Genomic DNA, 20,978 nt, shown 5'->3' on the forward strand with positions numbered 1-20,978 from the left:
TGTTTTTGAGTCCCTTTAGTCTTTATTATTTATCTCACTTAATGTAATTGGCATCCTCAATAGAAGTTATATGATAACTGGAAATAAAAATGTGTATAACAATAAGGCTAAAATGTGTTGCACTGCATGAGATTTAACTAAATGCAAAATAAATTAAAAAAAATAAAACCTTCAAGAATTTCATGCAATCACTTTCCCTCAATATTCAAATTAACAACAATCACAAAAACTACATTACATTACATTGCTCCTGGTGACGAACCCACAGAGAATTATCACCCAAGTGCAGTAAGCCCTCAGCTCTGTGTTTCATCCCCTGCGAGTTAACTGTTTTGGTTCAGTCACACTATTCCCATCGGCTTTGTGTCTGGACAAAGCAGGCAGCTATTCTGAAGTGGAAAACTTTGATAAAAGCACTATTGGCTACAATCGGCGCCAACCGACAGACAGATAAAGTCAGTCAGTGGCTGGTGAAGAGCCAGAAGTTTTCTTCAGGAGTTGGTGGAGATCAAAAAAGAGCTAAAAGGACAGTGAATTTAAATGTTGAAATAGGTTGATCAGGATTTCCTGGGTGCACTTATGTCGTGTGAATTCACTGACGTATTACATTCAGTAAATAAGTGAACCCTCCATAATGTGTTGTTCTTTAAAGTACCTGACAATCTGGTGGATGAAGTGGTCAGGGTCTTGAGCAGCAAACACGGTCAGAGTGGTCCCTGCCGGCACACCCTCCTCAAAGCGGATCATCTTGGGGTTGACGGGGAAGACGGGAGGCTCGTTCACGTCCTGAACTGAAATGGTGACTCCCGCTGTGGACTGAAGCGAAGACTGGATGCCACTGGCCAGGTGGGCCTGGTTGGACACCACCACGGTCAGCATGAAGGCACGATTCATCTCAAAATCAACCGGCTGGAGAAGAACCAATGAAATGGGAGAGGGCAGAGACATGATGATGAGAGATGTAAAATGAGTGTAGTTGATTGCAAGATTGGCTCTAACTGTGCTCCAATTTGAGAAATGACATATAATTCAGCGAAAACAATGCGAGACTAAAGTACTCAGTGATCAACATCTGGCACTTCAGAACAGGTGGAAACCTACTTGTTGCCATGCTGAATAATAATGGAGAGCGACTTTAACTGCTTTCATTTTCAAAGAGCTAAATATCAGACATCAGGACGTATGTTGCGAGGCCAAAAGTACCTTGATCACTGTCAGCATGCCCTCATTGGTGACAGGGTTGGTGCGAATGGTGAAGTGTCCAGATGGATCTCCGCTGACGATACGGTAGACAGCGTTCCAGTTGGGACTGTGGGGCTGATCCCTGTCCACCACCGTCAGGTTGGTCACCACCACATTCACCTTGTTCTCTGGCACCTCTCCTGAAAACTACAGAGCAGCAGGGAGAGGAGGATGTGAAGGAGAGAGGAGGCGACAGTAGGGAGGAGGGAAAGATGACATTATGCTGATGCTGCTCTTGCAGAGGGCTAATGCATGTTAATAAGTTGATTTATTGAGATACTAAACATTTGCCTGCGCCTTCATCCATCTTTAAGCATTTTCCATAATTGTTATTATGAAAACAAACTGCTTTTAGGGTCATTATGTTGAAACATGAATTGAAAGTGGTAGCAAAACAAATGGGGAAAAAAACAAGAGAGAGGAGGGAAAGAAAAAAGACAGAAGGGGACATATTTGTTTGAGTTTGGATAATAGAGAATCATATCTTCCATTATGTTAATGCTGTCCCTTACTCCACTCTATGTCTGCTAGCATGAAACTCATTATTTCAACTAATGGATTAGTTCAATTAAGTGTTTACCCATTTAATTTAGATTCTGTGCATTCACCAAATCTAGGTCTTAATAAGCAATTAGATAAGTACTGTAATTAAAGCAGCGGTAGGAATAATCTTTGGCTAATGATCTCCATTATATTGCAATCTGAAACAACTCCCCACTGAACTAACTCTGGAGGAAACTTGGTGACAGCTGCAGAGCCTGAAGAAGAATTTACAGAGCAATGGGATACATGTCTTCCTCTATAGGGATTTATCTGGCTATAGAGAGATGGGCAAGCAAAGGTACACACACACACACACACACACACACACCAAAAGCTCTTATTGTCAAACGATAATCCGTGTTTCCTCCTGTGAAGCGTTAACTTGTTTATGGTGTGTGTCTGCCAGCTGCTGTTCACTTTAATGGCTTCATCATCGTGGGATTGAGCAGTATCCAAACTGCTCCATTCCTCTTTTCCTATTCTTTCCTTCCCTCCCTCCCGACCTCCCTCCCTCTCTTCTCTCTTCTCATATCCCTGCAGTATGACCAGGCTGATAAGCACATAACAAATTAAATATGCACTCTCAGTCTCGGGTGTGTGGGCTTCTCCGTTTCAGTTTCACCCCAAGCTTTAGCACAAACACCACCACAAACCTTCCAAGCTTGTTTAGGCCATGCTGTCAGACAGCCAAACAGAATATGCTCGGTCAGAGGCATCCACAATGGTGCTGACTGTAGAGGAGGACGCTTCCAAAATGGCCACTCGCTCTCTAAAATGCAATGTGGACCCATTGATAAGCCACTAGAGACACAGACTTTGAGTTTCTGAAGGATTTTGTAGTTACAAAGAGGAGTGAGGAAAATGAGCGGGACCTCAGCTGGGACCTCATGTTGCCAGTGAATATAAAATTCAAATGAGACAGACATAAAAAGAATAATTAAACTTTAACTTGAGTTGTTGTCGCAAAAGGTTTAGTCAGTATTACACATTTTGGCTTTATAGAGCTTTATATACAGACTTTATGTGCTTTGAGTTTTTAAAAACACTTGACAAAAACTTTATAGGAGGAAAATCTTTAGAACAGTGCTTGTTCAGCAACATTAGATGAAGACACATTTTCTAAAAGCCTGCAAAGAGGATGCACAGGATCAAAACAAAACAACATGAACAACATTTTTGCATTGTGCTGTGGACACAAAAGACTGGCGCAGGAAAATGATGAATGAAATTACAACCATCTGAAATTCAAACTATATTATTTCAGTTCAGGTTAAAGATTGGCAATCATTGGCTATGTAGTTTTTTCACTTTCCATCCTGTTTAAACGTATTATGGAACAATACAATGGCACAATAGTAAGTGAACGCATCATGGCCGAAACATTCATCACTAATTCACACTGACTTCAGGTCAGTAGAAAGTTCAGTCTGCTGTTAGTTCAAACTAATCCTATCAGTTTAGTGCAAAACTAAACTGTCAGGGACTAAACTATACACACACTTTTCAGTGGCAAAAATTTGATATACAGTACAAGTAGAATAGTGGTCGCAAAACTCCCCACTGGACTGAGCAAGAGCACATTTTATTTGTTATGAAATTAGTTTTCCATAAGGAAGAATTTTGTTCTTTCTTCTTTCAAAAGAAGAAACATAGTCTAGTTTAGAAATATGTGGGCAGGTCATGAGATATAGAGTCACTTTAGGCCAAGAGTTGCTGACCCTGAGGACAAAATCACTTTTATGTAACTTTATAACTTTACCATATAATTCATGAGCACCATCATTGACATATTATGTCAGGGTCTTGTTTTATGAACCTCCCACGTGTAGACCACACACATATGAAGGTCAGTGCCCAACAGAACCAAGCTGACACACGGTCACTTGACCCTGATCACTTCTGATTACTGTTTTTCATACTGTCAACTCTTCACTGACAAGCCTTCAAATGTTTGAGCCAGAAGTCCAGCCAGAAGAAATTAGTGGACCTTCAATGCAGTGCAGACCCTAAATCTTTTTAGAAATAACTGTGCATCAACAAGCACTGCTCAGCTGGGGAAATTCAGTACCTTCTTGCCAAAAACTCTGAAAATGAAAAGACAAAATTAGCACTTGCTTTCCTAAATGGTATGTTGACAACAACAGTGAATTGTAATGACAGCATTACATAGGAATAAAAGTCCCAAAACAGACTCCTCCTAATTCCAAACTACAATCAGACAGAGTATCAGTCCACTTAAGCCAGTTGTTATGTCTTCCCCATAGTGAAATAAAGACATAGCTACTGGCAACAGGCACCGAACGCACTCCCATTTTTCATGCTATAAAAACTTATCAAGCTGCTTTTGCTGCGGCCCTGTTTTAACACAAATCAAAGTTAAGGAGTGGGAAGCTGACGAAAGCGGTGAACAGCATTCAAGCGCTTTCAGGTATTTAGAAGGTAGAAGCCGCAGCTCTACAGGTGAATCACAAATAGCACTCTGTGCTCATTCAGATCTGTAAGCCTGTGTGTCTGGGAGTCTAAGCTTTCAACCCCACAAGTCTTCCATGCAACACTTCTGCTTCTCATCATCGCTCAGTGAATGAAAAACCACTGGGTGCACTTTCACAGCGGTGTGATGCACTTGACTAGATAGTTTGATTAGATAGATTGTGGCAAGTACCATTGTCTTTTTTTTTTTTTTTTATCACATAATGATTAACATAGCACTAACATAGCACGTTCAGGCCCATGTGGTGGTATGAATAAAACATTTGTCTTTATTTTTAAATTAGATGCTATATATCAGCTTGGTTTATGCCCCCGCAAGCAATTTCACTTAATTAGCATCCTTATGTTGTCTCTATGCCTCCCGTAGAGAGCAATGAATTCTTCTCGTGTCTGTCATGCACAAATAATTACTGAACTGCTCCAAGTCTAGCTGCTTGTGTGGGAAGCAAAACAAAACGTAGAGATTGACAAAACAGCGGAAACGGCATCTGGTTAAGAACATCTTTGCTGTGGATGTTTCATGTAAGAGTCTCTGGCTGCCTGTGTCTACGTGAAGGACACAAAAATTAATTTTTACTCATTACCATCGTTGAGTCGCACACCAAATTATGGGCAAATTTCCTTTACAAGCTCAGGCAAATGTACAGTAATTTACTGTACTCAGGAGGGTTGCAGGGAAAGTAATGAGGCCCAGAAGAGACGACAAATATTTTTCACAGTGTGTGTGAGCGTACATGTATATGGACACATCCCATCACTATGTACTGTTCATGTCAAGGACTTTGTACATGTGCTTTTGTATGTCTGTTGAAGCACAGAATGTCCATTTTTCTGGCTACTGGGAGAACTCTGGTCGACAGATCCTCCCGAGTGAAGAGCGCTGATGGAGCCAGCGCCACAGACGGAGGACAGAGCAGCTCTGAGCGGAGCAGCAGCCTTGTTCGGTGAGCTCTACCCCTGACAGCTGGGGAGCTCTTATCAGAGCATGCGGCTGGAACTGTACTGGCATGCACGCTGCCGACGGCCCCGCCGAGGAGACGACGATCACAGTGTGTGACGCTGACACACTACTTGCTCTGCCTCTGAGCTTGGCTGCAGACAGCATCTGTCTCTCTCTGGAATCTCAGAAATGCAAGCGCTCACATAAAAAGCAGTTACAATCCTGTAGGTCCGTCAAGCTGTGGCCAGCACTTGATTCTGTTGTATCACCAGGAACAGAGCATTCAAAAGTATTGGAACACCTGACCATTACACCAACAAGGACTTTAAGGCCATTGCATTCCAAATACATAGATATTAATATGGTGCTGGTGCCCCTTTGGTGCCATAAGAGCTTCCGCTCTTCTGTGAAGGCTTTCCACAAGATTTTGGAGTGTTTCTGTGGGAATTTTAGCTCATTCATGCAGTAGAGCATTTGTGAGGTCAGACACTGATGTTGGACCAAACGGCCTGTCTCACAATCTCTGTTCCAGTTCATCCCAAAAGTGTTGGATGGAGTTGAGGTCAGGGCTCTGTGTGGACCAGTCAAGTTCTTCCACACCAAACTCATCTAACCATGTCTTTATGGAGCTTTGCTTTGTGCGCTGGGGCACAGTCATGCTGGAACAGAGAAAGGCCTTCACCAAACAGCTACCACATAGTTGGAAGCATAGCATTGTCCATAATGTCTTGGTATGCTGAGCATTAAGATTTTCCTTCTCTGGAAGTAAGGAAAAACAGCCCCATACCACACCTGAATTCAATAACAGGGTTTGTCTATAGTGTATATAAAACTTAAGGCATGCGTGCATAAGGCATGCACAACATTCACCCTCAGAATAATAGAGCTACTGCTTTCAGTATTTTCTCATCAGTAACCTTCCATATAGTAACTCTAATCTAAAAAACAGACAAGCTAACCACCCACACTGTCACAGTTAAACAGGCCAGCTGTAACATGGCTTGCTGTCAGACCAATGTAGAGGTATCAGGGACCAGGGCCAGATGCCTGCAGACAAACCGTGGCCACCAGAGGCCCTTGTTGGCAGGGAACACACAAAGAGGGAGGGAGGGAGGAGTACACCTCCCATCACCAAAACTGATCTCGATCTCACTTTCAGTCACAGTATCTTTTTCTGTCTCTCCACATGCACAACGTTTCTTTACCTGTCACAGTGCTGTTTATATCTGCCCTTATCCTACATCTTTGTCAGCTATTGTACTTGCATCACCCTCATCTCAATATTCTATGAAAACATATTTCAGCTGAGCATATTATTGCATGATTGTTATCTTTGACAGGGACTAGATCATGTATTTTCTAATAATATCTGAGAGCGGTCCGTCCTTGGAGGCCTGTGTAACCTCTTCTACCAAAGAATAATACACTTTCACGTGCTCTATGTAGCATAATGAGAAGAGCAGAGTAACTGAATATGCAATTGTTAAAATGACAGATGCAGGATCAAGCTTGCAATCATTCTTCAGCACAGCTGAATATTTTCTATTACTATTATTATTATTATTGTTATTATTATTAAAATTATGACAAAATGGTGAAAATAGAGTCACTCTTGAACTTTTTAATAAATGGTTTTAAGATCCACTAAATGAGTGAACCAGAAAGTGAGTTTAATGAGAAAAATGCAGCCCAAATACAGAGTTAGAACTGTTTTACTCTGCATATGGTCAGAGAGGCTGTTAGCTGTTGCAATACTCAAATGCCAAAGGAAAAAAAGTGCTTTTCTCCACCCTTTCAGTAGTTTTAATACAGTCCCTTACACAGGTCAACAAAAAATCTATGGAAAAGAACACTCACCGTTCTGACTGTCAGCTCTGGGGGATTGTCGTTGATGTCGGTAATGCTGATAAGAGCTGTGGCTGTGTTGGACAGGCCAAAGTTCAAGTTGCCCTCCATGTCAGTGGCCTGGACAATGATGGTGTACTGGGACACTTTCTGTAAACAGACGCAGAAAAAGAGAAAACATTTTCAGGTGCTGGTATAGCAAATGCTGCAACAAACCAACCACAGAATTCAATCAACACATAAACATTTTTGCCATGTGACAATAGCATGGTAAGACACCCCTCCCCCAACCACCACCACCATTACCACACACACACTCATAAAAGTTGCATGCAGAGAGAAATGCGTTGTTAAAGGCTCATCCATTATTGCCTAAAAGTCTTTGCTTTCCACTGTGGGAACAGATCTGGATCATCACTCATTTTAAAAGAGAAGCTGTCACTTTAAGAGGCGCCACAGTGCTGCAGATAACACCCAGAGGTAGACGGGCCTTATTTGGTCTGGTTACAGTGAGGGAGAATCGATATTACAGTGCCATGACAAGAAACGGCATCAAACATTCAGCTTTGTTTGGACTGAACTGAACAACAAAGAGGCAGAGAGACAGCACATCCACACTCCAACACTGTGACAGCACTGTGCACGCTGTCCATGGTGCTGAAAGTTCAGCCTGTCCCCAGACTCACCACTGGAAAGAGTACTCTGTGTGTGTGTGTGTGTGTGTGCGTTTGTGTGCTTGCATGCGTGTGTGTATAAGCCTGACTGCTTTGTAGACTCTTTCTCTTCATATTAATCCATGTGGCACAAACCTCCATTGTGCCAGAGCAAAGTGAAGGAGTGAGAGAGAATGAACGTCAAGGACAGACCAGACCAGTGTTCTGTGCACACGGTCCGCTGATTTGTTCATCATTCATAATGTGTGTTACAGATGGTCTAGTCTTCGTTTGTTGCTAAGCTAGTTTCGTCGTATTCACCCCGGGGTCACGCTTTCTAATGACCAGACGGCCAGTGGCACTGATGTCAGGGTCTGCCTGGAGGAACAAGAACAAATTCAGTCAGAGGTCCTGTAGGTATAAATGGAGGAGTTATTGCTTGCTCCTCTGCTTTTTATTATCATTTCTTTGAGTCTCTTTTTTCCCCTGTAGTTTATTCCTCTAGCTTTGTTAACTCACATTCTGTGCTTCTTTTGATCACTTGCTATCTTTCTCATCACATCTTGGTCGCACAGTGTTCTCCGCCTGTCTGTTCTCTATGTGTCTATCTCTCTGACTGCCTTTCCATCAGTCTCTGTGTATCTTCATATCTCTTTTCTCCCTCCCACTCTTTCTTCAGTCGTGAAGGATGCAGTTGATTGTTTGATCAGTCCAATCATTGAGGCCAGTTAAGACACCCAGCTGGAGTCATTTAGCACCTCTCCAAGTCATTATGAAGTGCGCAGACATGTTAATCTGCACCGAACCAACCCTATTAATGAAAACTCAATACTGGCTGCCCTTTATTAGACTCATAATGAAATATCAATACCATCTCCCCTCATAGAGAGCTTCAGTAAATAGAGCCTCCAATAAATGTTTCTCTCTGCAGACTCATTTAGATCTGGTCACATACATCAATCTACAAATAGCACCAGATGGCTGTTGGAAGCTAATAGGCTCAATCTTTGGTGGACGTTTTTTTCTTTGGTCAGGTGAAGAGAAATGACTGGAGCTGAGCCAGCAGGTGGAGCTGTCACACAGTAGGAGGTGAGGTTGATGCATCCTATCCTGCAGGGTTATATCACTCATCTGAGGGTAGTTGTGAGTTTATGGCCCTTCTAGTGCACACATACATATCCGTTAGCGCTCCAGTGAGTGGGAACAGGTGGGACACTCAGACTCTTACACCAGGCATACACATCAATGTGCACACGCACACCAAACACACACACGCACACACACAGAGCCAAGCATACTCCACTGTCCAAAACTGGCTGCCCAAACAAGTCAGTAAAGGGCTCTCTAATGAGTCCTATAGAAGTGGTGAACAGAAAATCTCTCTGTTAGATTAGAGTCCAGCACTGGCAGGAAATACAGCTTCCTTTTTCATGACCAACAGTAACAGTCCAGAGTCCCCCACAGACCTTGAGCCTCACAGACTTAATCTGCGAAAGCTGAAAGCCATCAGAGGCCACGAAAACACCTGTACACAGAGCCCCGCCAACAATACAACCCAATGCCCTTTTTACACTGAGACCAAATTAGGTAGTTTACCATCGAACAGACTCAAGAAAGAATCAGGAAAATGGCTTCAGGCTATCGGCGTTAGCTACACGACAAGTCAAGCCAAGCAGCCGGAAGGACAGGCAGGAAAAAAAATTGGCTGCTCGTGGTTTATAAGCAAATGGACCTGTGCTCCAGTGAGACTTTGTTAGCAAGAACAAAGCAGGGGAAATAATGGTCTGAACATGTAAGGAGATGTCAAACAAGAAAATGGAGAGGAGTGGTTTTCTGGTAAAACACGTACAATGGTGAATTAATTATACCTGAGCTGAGTGTGCATTTGCACGTGGTGCACTGAAAAGGACCACTCAAGGAGGGTAGACAAGTAAGAGGCTTTCTCTTTTTTGTACTGTTTGTAGATTGAGTTCCGGCCTGCCAGGCTGCTGCTGGCCACATGGTCATTAGTTTGTCACTTACAATCTGTCTCAAATGGCTCAGTTCTCGTGAGTAAACCCATAGAGACCAGCGTCCTTCCTTCCTCTCCCCGCCCTCTCTGTGCTGTAGCTTACTTGAGATAACTTTTATTAAATTTATTTGATTTTAAGCTATTAGATTCCAGTTCAGTTACATATCGATGTTTCCAGTGAAAAACTGAGATAAATACAAATAAAGTACCTGAAGTTGGGGGGATTATGACAGAGAAATACACTACACATCTACACGTTATTTACTATTTTCACACATTTTCCCATTTAGTAGCAAAAACAAAGGTAGAAACCTGTTTAGTGTCTCAGGTTGGACTGAGGACACAAGCTTTTCTCTGAATGTTCCCAACGTAGAGACAGGCGCTCACATACGTAGGCACATCTGCAGTATAAAATCAGACTTAACTTGATTAGATACGCCTCCACATTTACACAAATGGTTCCATGACAAACTGGATAAATAAAGGCTGTGAGTCACATATAAAGCTGCCAGAATAAAGCATGCATCATGACTGGGCGTAAAGTTTGGTAAATTGTCCAAGTGAGCATTAGAATACAATAGACAAGACATGATTAAGCAAATATGATCATGATGAGCATGCTGTTGCCAGACATGGTGGCTCCAGCATGTCAGCGACAGATTAAAACTGTGATGCCAGACTGAGGCAAATCCCTCCTCTTCTACAGCAGCAGATGACAATGTGTCATCTCTCTCTAAACGAACAAAAAGACGACATGTGGTCACCAAAATCTGGCCACATGAGATTAAGATATATACTTGTTGAATGAAAGGAGCATGTGGAAAAAAGGCGCAGTCACTGAAATCAAACCTTGAAAAGAAGAGAGAGACGCAGAAATCATCTGCAAATCTGCTATAGGCAATACCTGATACATTGTGAAAAAAAGGTAGGCTGAATATATTCAAAATATATTTATATGTTTCACAGGTTAACGACTGGCACTGATCGCATGTTAGGGAAAACACTGTTTTTAGATTTATAGATATTAGATAGCAGTGGAAATAACACTGCATGATTTTATATTGCAAGTCTGTCTTGTGCAGATACACTGCAAAATATTTGACTATAAGTCATTTGGTATTTCCTTCCCCCAAATAATCCTCCCCACAGCATCCTGATGGGGTCTAACATTTGTAGATGTACTAGGTGAACTCCATTGTAAACAAATGAAATAAAGCCCTTTCAAGAATGAGCTGGTGTCAAAAAGTCACAGATAGACAGGAAAAGCAGGAAACCCACAGGACAGACAAAAGAATGAACTTACAAATATCTGCTTTGGTAGAAAATATTTACCTGAGAGATGATGGAAGTAAATACCTTATGTAGAGTGGGTGGAAAAACACAACTAGAAACCAGAAGGGTATTTGCAGCTTTTCCGAAGACAAAAGAAGGTCTTATTCAGTACTTGCTAGGTGGACAAATAAGGTGGATATTGAGCGAATATTTTATTGATTGGATGATGACTAGAAGCAGTCAACATTTACCTAGAAGCATCAATATTTTCCATTGTGCAACCTGCTCACAATCCTCAGATGGCTTTGTTGTCTGGCTCCTGGAGCTTTGCTGCTTGGCGGCGAGTTAACATAATTCAGTGTTTCTCTGAGAGAATAAAGCTCCACACCCATTTAGGATGCCTGCTCTTAGTCTGTGTCCCCAGGCTGTGCACATCCTAATGGAGCTATAGACTGTGGGCACTCATGTCCTTGAGGCAGTCCAGGCGATGTCCTAATCGACAGCAAGACAGTCCAACGTAGAGCTGGCTTTAGCCTGGTGGCCATCCTGGCACCTGGCCACACCATGCCATGCCAGACTGTTCCAATCCAGGGCTCATGGATGACTGAGACAGCCTGGGGTAATGAAAGACAACAACCCTTCCTGCCAGTGGAACCAGAGCCACGGAGAGAGCGCACAAAGGGAGAACATGCAAACCAGCTGCGGCACCCTGACATCTCCCACTCTGCTTGCTTTCTTCTGCTTCATTAGAAATGTATTCCTTCCATAGTAGACTGACAGACAAGTCTTTTTTTCTAGTACAGCATTTATAGAAATAAGCAGACACAAAACTGTGTAAACCCCAGCCTGTTACGTGCAGTAAATCAAAAATCTAAAACATGATATCCCAAAATGCAGGATGTATGGAGTCAAACACATGTGTATGAGTGAGTCCAGCTTGTTAGGCTGTGGGAGGGGGGCACATGGAAGCATGTGAGGTCAGGGGATGAGAGGGGTTGCCGGCGGGGAGTGAGGGAGAATAATTGGTATTCAGCAGTGTCAGAGGTAAGTGATACGAGGCTAACCTCCATGTACCCCCTGGTCTCCTCAACACAAGAGAACCTGCTTCACCCCTTTAATTAGCCCATGAATATTCTAATTAGACACCAGCATGGATGAGGATTAGCTAAAGTGTGGGAGAAAGAGATGGGAGAAGAGACACTGAAAATAACGTATGTGCCGCAAAGTGCTTTATAGGGTATTCAGTGTCAGTTAATTATGCATATTCATGTTTTGTGTAGCGGCATGTGTATACACCACCCTGTTTGCATGAATCCTTTTTGACACTTTAGATTCTATTCATCATATCTGCTTCTACTCCTCAGTCTGTGTGAGCTTTGCTGCTTCTGAACACCAAACACAATCGAATGGGAGTGTGTACGCCATCATGTGCCCATGCGCCTGAGACTGTTTGTGTGCTCTTGTTGATGACCTTGACAGCAGGTGGGTGAACTCCCAGGTGTGTCCCAGTTTTAAGGGGGAGGATCAGAGGCAGGTGGGACTGAGCTTGGCTTGATGCGTCCAGATTAATGAGCTTTCTCTCACTCACATCAGCTGCTACTGCTGCCGCCTGGGCCAAGCTGGAAACAGGGACACAGAGCTGGCTCACATTCACTAGACTCATTTATATTGTCCCGCAAATGTATCATGCTGTCATGCCGTGCCAACTCCACACAAAATTTGAACGAGCATTGATGTATTATACTGTTCTGTTATCAAAACCTGGTTTTGTTCTTGAGATTTTAACCCTAATTATTCTTCAAAAATGCTCACCTAACAGTTGGTAAAATCCTGTTCTAATTTCCAAAGTGTTGCCTGGCCAGGTTTAGTGCCAAGAGGGACCAGTGGGACTTCTCAGAATATAAACATTATGAGACACATTCAACATTGCTTTATTGTCGGTAGTAAAATCAGCCAACTAAGTTACGAGGATGAGATTATCCTCATAATGGCGGCATATGAATTTGGGATTTCTATGAATTTTGCAAGGTGTATTATTTATTTTTAAATCTTGCACCAGAGAGAGATAAGGGATGCTTTGTTTGTGTGTGTGTGTGTGTGTGTGTGTGTGTGTGTGTGTGTGTGTGTATATGAGAGCGAGAGAGACAGAGAGAGTCAGGCCTCAGGATGAACAATCTGCCATGAAACACTGCTGCCCACAGTCACCTGATGCAGCTTGGGATAAACAAAAGTCGACCCCGCGTGACCTCCCTCATTAGTAGGACAAGATGGAAGATGGAGCAGGGATAATGTGCATCGCGGTGGTGGTGGTGGCGTGTGGGTTGGTGAACAACCACAGCAAGCAACAGACGCACACAGCAGTGGTGGATGACACAGAAGACAACAATGAAACGAAAGATCCCGTGACCTCAACGGCAGAGAAGCACCATTAGTCTGCGCTAAGCAGACATACATTAGATATAAGCCTGTCATTTATATTTACAAACAGTAAAAAGCAGCCAATGAACGAGTCAATATTGTACTTGGTTTGTGTTGGTTTATGTTTTTGAAAGGCTGCTGTAAATGAGCCAGATTTTTTTTGAAGCTTTAGTTACATCTAAGCCTCGAACTGTGAGTTCTGGGGCAGGAAGACCTTTGCAGGTTGAAATATTTATTTTGTTTTTCTATAACATTGTGCATCCAGACAAACTGTATGCCGTATAGAGAAAAGGTATGAATTTTGTTGCAGCAAGCCCAAGGTAAATGGATATAGGTACTTCTGAAAAAGAAAAAGTCAAAATACAAGAATTCATTTTCTTGGCAACGTTGTATAACTTTGTTTGGCAAACAACAGTTAACTTGCTCAGTGGATCTGGGCTTCACGAGCTTGTGTGCAATGGATCCTGTTGCACAGTAGGAGAACTCAGCTTTCTGGGTCAATATAGTGAGCGCTGAGGAATTTACTGTTTTAATTGATTAAAGTTACCATAAACATTGATTGGAAATTCGCATCAAACACGGCAAAATTTCTCAAAAAAGAATATAGACACTTCACTTAATTCTGTTGATTTACAATTGTTGTATGAATAGTACAACAATTGAATAGCTTGATGTGAAACTGAGCTCCAACAGGGTGGAGTTTGAACAAGAGGAGACCACGCTCTGCTCTGCCGGCCTTTGGCCTTCTTTAACCCCTGAACGTATCAACTAAACCACTGAGGGCCATGATAATAATAACATCACATCACTGTCATCAAGTCACTGCAGAATGATCAAATGATCAGAGTAGTGTGGACAACAACGCGTGCAGCTGACACTGACCTCTCTGTCCAGGCCGGCTGCCACTGTAACTATGTCTCCAGTCTCGCTGTTGATGGTGAACATGTTGGGGATGGGGCTGTGGGGTGTCTGCGAGAGGATGCGGTAGCGCACCATGCCGTTAGCTGTGGTGGAGTCGTCTGAGTCGGTGGCTGTCACCTGCATCACAGACGAGCCTGCAGAGAGAAAGTTTGTTAGCCAGGGAGACTCAGAATGAGTTTAGGCTTCTCTAAAAAATAGATGACTTACAGTTGTACATCAGTGCCTACAGCAGAAAAACAGAAACAGAAAAACAAGCAGTCGAGATTCATTAAAATCCAAAGAGGTGCTTTTCAAGGTCCTTTGCACACATACATTTTGAAAATATATTTGTCATAATGAAGGTTTCTTGTAGGCCCATTACTGTTAATGAATTTGTAGAAAATATCAAAGAGAAGGAAGAGGGTTCAGAGGACAACAAACCCATTTATAAACAAGAAACCAGTCAATCAGACTTTGCAAATTGCTGTGACATTGTCTGTTCTCTTGCAAGCAACTTTCAGAGTGAGAGCAGCGTACAAAAACACAAACAAATCTGTTAAATAAGCCTCTGTTTTAAGCTGTGCTGTTTTGTCCTTTAACAAGCTAGCAGGGCAAAGTTTCCACCTCTGCAGAGTCCATTTAGTAATGAGCAGCGATGGGTCTTCTGCCATTTCCACCATCCATTATTTCAGCCTTCAGTGGCACCGTGGCTGCCCTTAATGCTCCGATGCTCTCTCCCTATTTGTCTTAGAATCATGGATAAACACTGCCATTTAAGGCAGACAGCACGGAGGTGGTGAGGTGGAGGGAGTGTTTGCGTGTCTGCGTGTGGGTAAAGAGCGTATGTATTTCTGCGGCTGCTCAGAGGTACATGTGTGCATCTGTATGCATGTGCGTGTGTGTGTCCTCCCAGCACGTATCAGGGTGAGAGGCCCTGTGTCCCTGCATCTCCTCCGAGCAGAATTATTGATTTGCACGAGTTTGTCAGCTGATGCTCACAAATGCGACCAGGCAATTAGGAGCACTTTGTGCTGGAAAGAGGAGAGATCACCTCGCCTCTCTCACAGGGTTCTGTGAAAATGTCACTTTCCATCAGTCGGCCATTTACAGGCTGCTGCTACTGCTGCTGAGAGAAAAGGACCGTCGGGGGGGCGGGGGGGGAGACAGCAAAGTGAGGAGACAGCTGAAGCACGAACATGTTTGGATGAGACAACAGTATAAGTAGAGAAAAATTTAAAAGAAAAGGATGCAGGATCTGAAGTATAAAATGGAGATGGAGAAAAGAAGAAAGTGGCAGCGGTGACACTTGCATCTCTTTTCTTCATTATTTGGAAACCTTGTTTTAAAAATATGTACAACACTGTTTTCATGCTGGTTGGCAAAATGTGACTCAACAGCTAATGTATTAGCTGTCTAGTTACCTCAGTAATGAATGTCATGCTGGGCAGGCACCAAACCAGTAATGTTAAATTACAGCATCAAAGCCTATCAAAATAAGTACAGCAGAATTAAAATAAAAAAAAAAGTCTTAGCTTGCTGTACTCATTTTGTCTTGGCAGGATCTATGTACTCTTGTGGGTCTGAGCAGTTACAGGTGTCTCCACTCCCATAATTGGGTCTAGATGGCATCATCATTCCTCTGACAGCCTGTATGGACAGGATAATTGTACCCTCGAATTCTATTTCAAACGTCATTAAGTTTCAAAGCAGGATTTGTCACTTTATCCAGAGAGGAAAAGAAAAGAGACCAAGAAAGACAGAAAGAAGAAAAACAATTACTGCTATTCCACCGAGGACAGCGTCAATATATAATCAACCATTCCACTCCCGTAGGGAGGGAGAGGCCAGGATGTTGAATCACATGTCAGTGCTACTACTTTTCACTTCAATCAGGAGGATTCAGTGATATGATGATGGTGCATTTTTAGATCCAAAGAGGGGTGTTCATGCCTGAAAGGGTTAATCTCTGAGCCTGTTTAATTCCTCTTTAATTTGAACACTAATTCCAAATCCTAATTGCTTTTCCGCCAAAATCGCTGGAGCTGAAAATTTAACTTGTGGCAAGTGCACATATTGTTGGCCATTTTGCTCACGTGATTTGAGATCATTGGTGAGGTCTATCTGCTGCCTAAATATTTAGTAAGCCAGAGTGAACATCTGCCTCCCAATTAGAGGGAGGATGGAAAAAAAAAAGAGGAAGATGGATCGAAATAGACAGGAAATAGACACACACAGACGGAAAGACAGGACGCAGAGAGGACTGCAAAGCAGAAAAAGAAACTGCAGATGAGAATAGAGGTGAGAGGGTTTACCAAGACCACTGAAAGCAAAAATATAAGGGGAAGTCAGGGAGCGAGAGGGGATGGACAGTGTAAGAGGATAATAACTCTCATCAGTGGAGGGAAGATAGAGGTTGAAAGAGTGGCTACGGTACAGTGCAGAGAGTGAGGTGGAGAGGTAGACAAGGGAGGTAAGAGAAAAGGTTGAAACCTGGTGAATCTTTGGGGAAGTAATGTAGGAGACACACAGACATTCACACAAGACCCTTTAATGGAGCCCACTGCTCTTTGAGGACACAAGGACACAGTCAAATTGGAACCATTCGAAGACATCCAGTACGAATGAGGTCAGAAACAGGCAACACTCAAAATTTGATGCAAAGGCCAGATCAAGTACACCTTTAAGGTTCATCCCTGTGCATGAGCGCCAAGTTTGTGGATATCTGTCTTACTCTTAGTCAAGGACACAGGGGAAACCTTTGCCACTGTGAAGGGCAAACAGCTAAACCTGCACAAGTCTGTTCACTTCAGTGTGTCAGACAGAAAGGCAAGAGATGCAACAAATAACAAAACGAAGTCCGAGGGTTGCAGTGAAAAGGTCAGTTTATTTTCTACATGGGAAAAGGTAGTTGGAGCACCTCTGAGGCTTGAATGGGCCTAAAATGATTCTGCTTGAATTGTCTGCAGGCTACAAAAAATGTGTAACAGTCTTAGCATTTGTCTGGTGCTTTAAAGGGGTCCTCCACTGTTATTACACATGAAGTCAGTTTCAATCAGTTTCTTGAACAGTGCTTGAATCATCAAACTTAACTGAACATTACAGGTGTGTTGCAGAGGCTTGCAGTGGCGCACACCTCCCAAGCAAGTTGATTGATTGATCCAGCTCCTGTTGGGAAGTGGTTGCAAACATTTTGTTCCATCTAAGTATAAATGAGGCAGCACAAAACAAACCCCATGCACATTTTTCTCCCTCAAAAACAGATGAGACTACGTATTTACAGCCATCTATCATCCCAATGAACAGGAAAACATAATTTATGAAAACTGATAATTCTTAGCCTACAATATTGTGAAAATTATCAAGGAGAATATTTATATGTTGAAGAACATTGGGACTATTATAGAGGACAACTTTCATTTGAAGATGCAAACTGGCACAGAAACAGTCTTTTACAATAAGGTGGCAGTGCTAACCGCTGACCTTATGCATCAGTAAGAATTGTTAATGTGGCCTTGAGGTTTTTTCTGAATTGTCACTATGATAGGCAGACTAATGGACAGTGGGAAACACATGTCTACCTTCAGTAATGACTGAAACATCGTTGTGCTCTGCGACCTCTGCTCACCTCCATTGCTGCATTTCTCCCTTCCTTTGCTGATCTCTGATTAGCCCCCTGCCCCAAAGCAAAGCAGAGACAGAAAGGCTCTTAAATCTCTCCACAACTGTTAGCAAACTCTTCAGGAGAGAGAAAAAGAGATGCAGCGCCTTCGCTGCCTCCCCCTCGGGAGGGCAAATTCACTGTGAGAAAAGGCACTCAGCTGCTGGTTTTGATCTTGCACTCTCATTTCCAACGGCCTTTTTGAGGAAGACGATTTGTAAAAGGGAACAACTTGCTGTCAGTGGGGGGGGGGGGGGGGAGTGAACATCACATAACATCATCACAGAACTGGGGGTGGGGGGTGGGGGGTTCGATAGAACATCACAGGGCAGACGTTATGAATGCACGGCTAAAAATGCAGGCGCTTTCTGAGGAATATGTGCCACAGAACACATGGACTCATATTACATTCTTAAAGATTTTGCTGAAATATAGCGCAGTGCATGTTAGTCTGAGCTCATGTCTCTTGAGCCACAGGTTCCAAGTGAATTTTTTTTATGATACCAAATAAGGAGAACTACCAAAAGAACAAATCTGCATACAGTTTTAGCAGCTTTCCCAGGATAAACCTCCTGGTTTCAGATTTAATTCCATTTATTTCTCATTAATAAGAGCTGACTGTGATCAGATAGCTCATTTTAGCTCATGTACTGTTTTGTTATGTTTGATTACCCGCACAAATTGAATTCTATTAGTCACAGGTTCACTGAGTGTTGAGTAGGGGGCCCGGTGGCAGAAAGTGACAAATGAAGCCATTTCAAACTTCTACTGGCTGACGGTGTGATCGGATCTCTCCCTGCGTAACATCTGGTGACCGTGATAAGGGCGGTTCCCTGTAGGTCTCCCTTTTTGATGGCTTTCACGCGGCGCTAGATGTGAAGATGTGTTGTAATGCTTCAGAGAATCTTTGATATCAGGGTCTGTATAGATACAGAATGTGATACTACTTCAGCTGTTAATGAGCCCTTTGCTTGGCTCTTCTCTTCTATATATTTTTAAGAATATTAAAAATATCAGTTGAAATGTTTCTGTGCGCACACTGAAGATGAAGAGCATACTGTAAGATCCTTTGGGCACAAGTTTATTAAATTCTTTGGTATGGCAGAAAACAATGAACTGTGCAATGAACTTTGCTACTTTTCATGCATCGCTGTTCATCCTTCTGCTGAGACAGTGCAGATAAATATGTCTTCAATTAAGTTTCTGTTGGGATGATGGAGCACCAGCTCTGAATTGGCTGCAAGCCATCAGTTCATGAATACATTGGAAATATTTTATGTTCTGAATTAATTTGGACAGTTTCACATTTTTTTTCTTGACAAACAATTGGAATTATGTGTTATTTAACATTTTTTAATGTCTCAAGAAATTACACTTAACACTAATGGTATCTAACCACTGACAGGATTTTTAAGATCTCTGCTGCTGAGACTTCTCAAGTGAAGCAAATACATTTACTTTGTCTTGAAAGCATCAAGAGGTAGGTGAGCATTAGCAACTTCAGACAAAGTGTAATTGAACTGAAAGTTGTGAAAAGTTGATTTTGCAGTGAATGGCTACAATAATGTTTTGGGAATCCAATGTGATTCTGACTGTGTTTTGCCATGGGTCATTATGTGGTAAAAGATATGCAGTGCTGTGACAGGTTTCAACACAACACCTGTTGCCAGGATGGAGAGAAAAAAAAGAGTCAGCGAATTAAACCTCAGGGGTTTCCATGGACATCTTTCAATTCCACAGAACAATCCAAGCTGAATGCAAATTCTGTGATCTGCCCAAGCGCTTACTGATTTGGTGGCTCTTTCTGTAACAACTTAAAATTTCATACTTTTGTGTGATGTAAAAGTTGAGTTTAAATGATCAAAATGACATTTCTACGATAAGAAGAAGAAGAAGAAGCCAGGTGGAGAGCTGTACTGGCTCAGAATGAGTGAACAGTTGTTAAAAGGTGGACAGGTAAAGGTGAAGACTGAGTAGAGGGAAGAGGTGGGAAAAAAACTGCAAATCAAAACAAAACTTTCTGTTTGTGCCTCGGTTTCCTTTGAGTTTCGATAGCTCTTTTATTGAACTTTAGTGTTTTTGGTCATTGCCTCAAGTTTTGTGATTAAATGTAGCTGCGTTGCTCGCATGTCAAAAAAGGTACATACAAAAGAATTAGGAGAAATTCAAAGCTGATATTAATAAAACATACAAATAACCTCAAATTTGGCCATGCACCCCGTTCTGTATCTGGGGTGCTGCTGGGTATAAATAAACAACTTTGGCGAAACTGTGCAGCACTTAAATTGAGGTCTAAACTGGGTCCGTTAATAATGAGTAAAAGATTTAACAGACAGAGGATGTATTAAAGGCTTAAATGGGCTGGAAAAGTATAAAACGTCTTCTTGAACCTACACTGAAGATGAATCACAGTCATTCTTGTGTTTCTTTGACTTAACAGGCAATTAGGCCAGCATGGGTTTGCAGACTGTTTTGCTAATTAAAACTTGTCAATTGAGAGACCAGTGACTGAGCAAAGGAAGACAAAAAGTACTACGCTTTCACACAACTTGCTTTTTTTGACACTAAACTATCAACACCGGACATTATGTGCTCCACAAACAAATGTTATTTGTGATTGCTTATTGAAGAGCAGAGCAATTATACTGTGCATAGTGTAATATATTTCCCGTTAATTGGTATCACAGATTGCATTCTGTTCCAAACAGAATTTAATTCAAAGGCTTTTGTCATTGCATGCTCCCATTTTAAACTACGCCAAGAGTATCAGTGTGAAAAAATGAAGAAAGCAGCTTTTGGACTGTCTGGTTGCCCTCGCTAATTAGGAGCTCTGTATATAGACCCATGCTCCACTGAGGAGTAACCAGTACTCTCTCACACACGCACACACACACACAAAGTCAAAGCCATACTTGCTCATCCTTATACAGATGTACAGACGCACAACATGCTTTCCCATATTGTTTACAAATCCCCCTGAGATTAAACTTTGCAGCAGAACAATAT

General features: G+C 42.3%; 1 protein-coding gene across 2 annotated transcripts in view; it reads right to left on the reverse strand.

Moving 5' to 3' along the window:
* Window positions 1–20,978, reverse strand: part of cdh4 (cadherin 4, type 1, R-cadherin (retinal)) — a 190,216-nt gene that overhangs the window by 13,642 nt on the left and 155,596 nt on the right. For both annotated transcript variants that reach the window (XM_046384615.1, XM_046384614.1), the window contains exons 8-11: window positions 14,297–14,469; window positions 7,073–7,210; window positions 1,204–1,389; window positions 656–909 (exon numbers count right to left, since the gene is read on the reverse strand). In XM_046384615.1, coding sequence (XP_046240571.1) covers window positions 656–909; window positions 1,204–1,389; window positions 7,073–7,210; window positions 14,297–14,469 — 751 coding nt within the window. The remainder of the gene's footprint in view (window positions 1–655; window positions 910–1,203; window positions 1,390–7,072; window positions 7,211–14,296; window positions 14,470–20,978) is intronic.

This window comes from Scatophagus argus, chromosome 3 (genome assembly GCF_020382885.2).
Source record: "Scatophagus argus isolate fScaArg1 chromosome 3, fScaArg1.pri, whole genome shotgun sequence".
Classification (NCBI taxonomy): domain Eukaryota; kingdom Metazoa; phylum Chordata; class Actinopteri; family Scatophagidae; genus Scatophagus; species Scatophagus argus.